The sequence below is a fragment of the Pinus tabuliformis genome, chromosome 3_2 (genome assembly GCF_031772625.1).
Source record: "Pinus tabuliformis cultivar Carrire ecotype Pingquan chromosome 3_2, CPIR1, whole genome shotgun sequence".
NCBI classification, from domain to species: Eukaryota; Viridiplantae; Streptophyta; class Pinopsida; order Pinales; family Pinaceae; genus Pinus; species Pinus tabuliformis.
In genome coordinates this window covers 680,031,252-680,034,814 of record NC_142302.1, presented here as the reverse complement: position 1 = coordinate 680,034,814, position 3,563 = coordinate 680,031,252, and the positions used below count along the sequence as shown (strand labels likewise).

Here is a 3,563-nt window from a genome sequence, read left to right as displayed (position 1 = left end):
GAACATTTGCGAATATAATCTCAACTTGGGGTGACAAAACGCTTTAGACTGGGAACTTAAAAACTTCCATTTCTTATTAAAAAGGTTTAAACTGACTTCTACTCCTAGGCTTAATTTTAAATTTAAAAAGTTAGGAAAAGGCTTCTAACAAATATAGTTTTTTGTAGAATTTATCATTTAGATAAGAAGCGAGACATCACTGCTTCTACCTGATGCAGGATACTCTGAACTATCATTCAAGCAAGCAAAGTTTTTTATTCTTTTATTTCAAAGAAGGCAGGAAAGTGCCCATGAATATGAATGAACGTGACAAATTAATTAGTTAGATAATACAGAAGGTTTCAAATTTCAATTTAATGAATTAAAGAAATCAATGAGGAGATTGATTTGAAGAGAAGTTTCAAAGCTAGAGGAGGGTACTGTAGAAAAATGATACAATGATATCGGCTTGAGGGCTCACAGATCAGTATCAAAGCCAATATTCCAAAACCCTTCAGGCGTAGCGGGCGGTACATAACGGTATCGATGTCGTGAAACATCGTTATGATGCTCACAACTTATATCCCCAGCTACTTCAGCACCTTCCATTCGAACAGCATCATAAAATTTCTTGCACTGGTTGCATTCGACTCCTTTCAAAACTTCCCTATCAGCTTTCTTCCGTACTGGTTCAATGTATTTGTAACCAGTACCACCCTTGTTGGCATGCCTTTGATTTCGCTCCTTTGGTTTTCCAAAATTATTGGAAATACTTTTATTTGTGGAATTTTCTGGTTTCAGCACACCAGAATTTGAAGCTAACTCTGCCGCTCTTGTAGGCAATGTCTTCTGTATGGAATCGGGATCCACATCCTGTGTTTCATCATCATCCGACATATCTGAATCCAAAATAACATTATTTGGCTCAGGCGCCTCACAAATTTCGACTCCAGTTGGAGCAGAAACTTTTTCTTCCACTTTTACAGGTTTTCGATCAGGCTCATTAGAACAAACTTGAGGCTTTTGCTGCAAAGACTGGCGCACAGTTTCCATTGGAGTATCAAGAAAATCATCATGTGGGTCAAAATTTGTCCCAGGTTCCTGTCGCAAGCGAGTCTCTCGCCATGAAGAATTTTTTCGCCGCAATGAATTTGGAAGCACAGCTTTGGCTTCAAGTGGTCTTTTCTGAAGTTGTGCGCGTTGTGGAGTTGGAAATGATGCCGAAGATTCCTTGTCTGGCTTGATAACCATAAAACCATGATTTTCCACCCCTTTGCTCATTTCATTTGTTTGCTCTTCGGTTTCTTCATCCTCCAATGGCATACATTTGGAGTTACTTTCTGGGGTTTGGGCAGCTATTTCTTTGTTCTGAACATTTCCCATCTCTGGATTAACCATACAACCATCCATTCCGTACTTTGAAGCATACGATCTGGGAATAGATTCTTCCACCTGAACCTTTTCCAGCTTGTTTTGAAAACTTGGATTGTCCTGAGGATGATCCGCTCCCGTTCGGTTTCCATTTACATTGATTTCAACCTCTTTCTGCTCGGAAATCATCTTTGTTTCTCCATTTCCAGTGTCAGGTGCTTGATAATCTATATTTTTCACACAGAAATACGCTCTCAGATCCTCAGAAAGAATGAGTTAACATGATAAAGAAAACAGAATCGGGCATTTCAAGCATGGGTTTACCGTATAAGCTTTTCTGCTTCAGTTTATCTGGACTGATGCGGCTTTCATTTTGTAGTTTTTTCTTGCCAGACGAAGTCTTGTCGGTACTGATACCATTCAAGCTAAGAATAACATCATATTGAGCCCTAAGACCTCTGTACATTTTCTTCAAATTCTTAAACTGATAAATCGCTTCCTGTTTTGCATTTCTTTCACGCTCAAGCTCTGAAGCTTGAAGACATTGTTTCATGCTTTCGAGTTTGAGCTCCTCCTCCATTCTTCTCACTCGTTGGAGCAATTTTTCCCGCGAGGCTTTTCCTTCGTCAATTTCTTTAAGCCTTTGCTGCAGATCCTCCCGCAATTTAAGGGTTTCATTTTCAAATTTGGAGATGAGCTCTTCCTTTTCCAAGTTATGGCTTCTATGGAGCTCAGAGGTGGAGGAGAGTTCTTTCTTTTGCTGTTCAAAGGAGATTTTCATAGATTCAAGATGTTCTTGAAGCCGCCTCTTCTCCGTTTGAAGTTGATCCAACTCAATTAACAGAGATTTTCTCTCCTGCTTCCATTCTTCCGCAGCATCCTTGTTAATTTGTTCGAGCCTCTTTGCTATATTGCTGGACTTTGTTAGCTCGGATTGAAAAGTTGGGAAGAGCTGACTGCAGAAGATGAACTCTAGTTGCGAGATTCGATCCTTGGTTTCCTGGATTGTTGCGACAAAGACTGTGCAGAGACTCGTAAAATAATTGTGATTTGCATCGTCCAATGAGGAATCGGGCGGCATGCATTGGCGTGAGAGTTTTCCATTTTCTGGATGCATTTAAAGATGTTCAAAATTATCATAAATACTTTTAAAATTATGGAAAAATCGAGCGACAAGCATTCCAGTGAGCGTTTATCATTATTTTGATGCATTAATGTAAAAAATCACCATAAATATTCAAAACGCTTCAGCAACATGTATAACACTGATACTTGTGGAAAAAGAGTATCCAGCTACCGCAAAGCCAAATTTTGGAAAAAGGAAAATAACATCCCGTTGCTTCATAGCCAAATATAATGAAAAGACAGAGCCAAAGTTAAAAATTAGATGGAAATTTATGCACGATTTTTTGGCAGGCCTTTCAAGGTAATCCTGAAAATGCCTGAAAATCCTATAGAATGCAAAATACTTTAAACCGGATAAAATTTCAGGGAAGTGCATTAAACCGGGACGGAAACATGTCCTCTGAGAAAGAATGAAAATTCAGCCTTAGGAGTGAAGTTGTCACATAAATATTGAAAGAACAATCCAGAATATGCAGTGAACAACAAAAATAAGAGAGTATTTGTGCATCGTGCAGGCCACTGCCTGAAATCCATTGAGCCTGAACAGGATAAGGTGAAATGCCTGAAGATGAAAGGAAGCAGAAAAAGTTCAATAAACACCGTTTTGGGACAGCTTTTGCAAAACGAAAAGAATTTGGTCGCGGGATCGAGTCTCACCCATGAGATCAGGTTACGGTTCGTTGATTCAGGTAGATTTTGCACTCCGTAGTAGCGTCCAGTCCTTTACCCTTTCTGTCTCACCTCGCCGCGCCAAAATGAATCTTCGGGATTTGGCTTCAAACAGAAGCTACCAAGTTGAAAAAGTGCGCGAACTAACAATAACGGTGCCGTTAGTGACCTTTCGTCGACAAACGGCTCCGTTAGTTTTTACAACGAAAGCACCGCACCCTACCAGTGGTGGCCAACCAATGTGGTCAACGTTTCATTATTCCATTAAATATAACAAAATCACTTTCTTCTATTTTTAGTAAGTAATATGTATGATGTTATTTAATAATTAATAAAAGAATAACCTAACAAGTGGATAAATTTAATTTTATAAGCAAAAGTCGAAATTAGAATATTATTGTCCCACGGGTTTTAGAGAT

General features: G+C 39.0%; 1 protein-coding gene across 1 annotated transcript; it reads right to left on the bottom strand.

Annotated features, from left to right (window-relative positions):
• Window positions 1-312: 312 nt before the first annotated feature.
• On the bottom strand, window positions 313-3,322 carry LOC149182470 (protein gamma response 1-like). The gene is made up of 3 exons (XM_089418524.1): window positions 3,133-3,322; window positions 1,675-2,457; window positions 313-1,577 (listed from the first exon to the last, which is right to left on the bottom strand). The coding sequence occupies exons 1-3, from the start codon at window positions 3,134-3,136 to the stop codon at window positions 457-459; spliced, it is 1,908 nt and encodes a 635-aa protein (XP_089274650.1). The 5' UTR covers window positions 3,137-3,322; the 3' UTR covers window positions 313-456.
• Window positions 3,323-3,563: the final 241 nt, after the last annotated feature.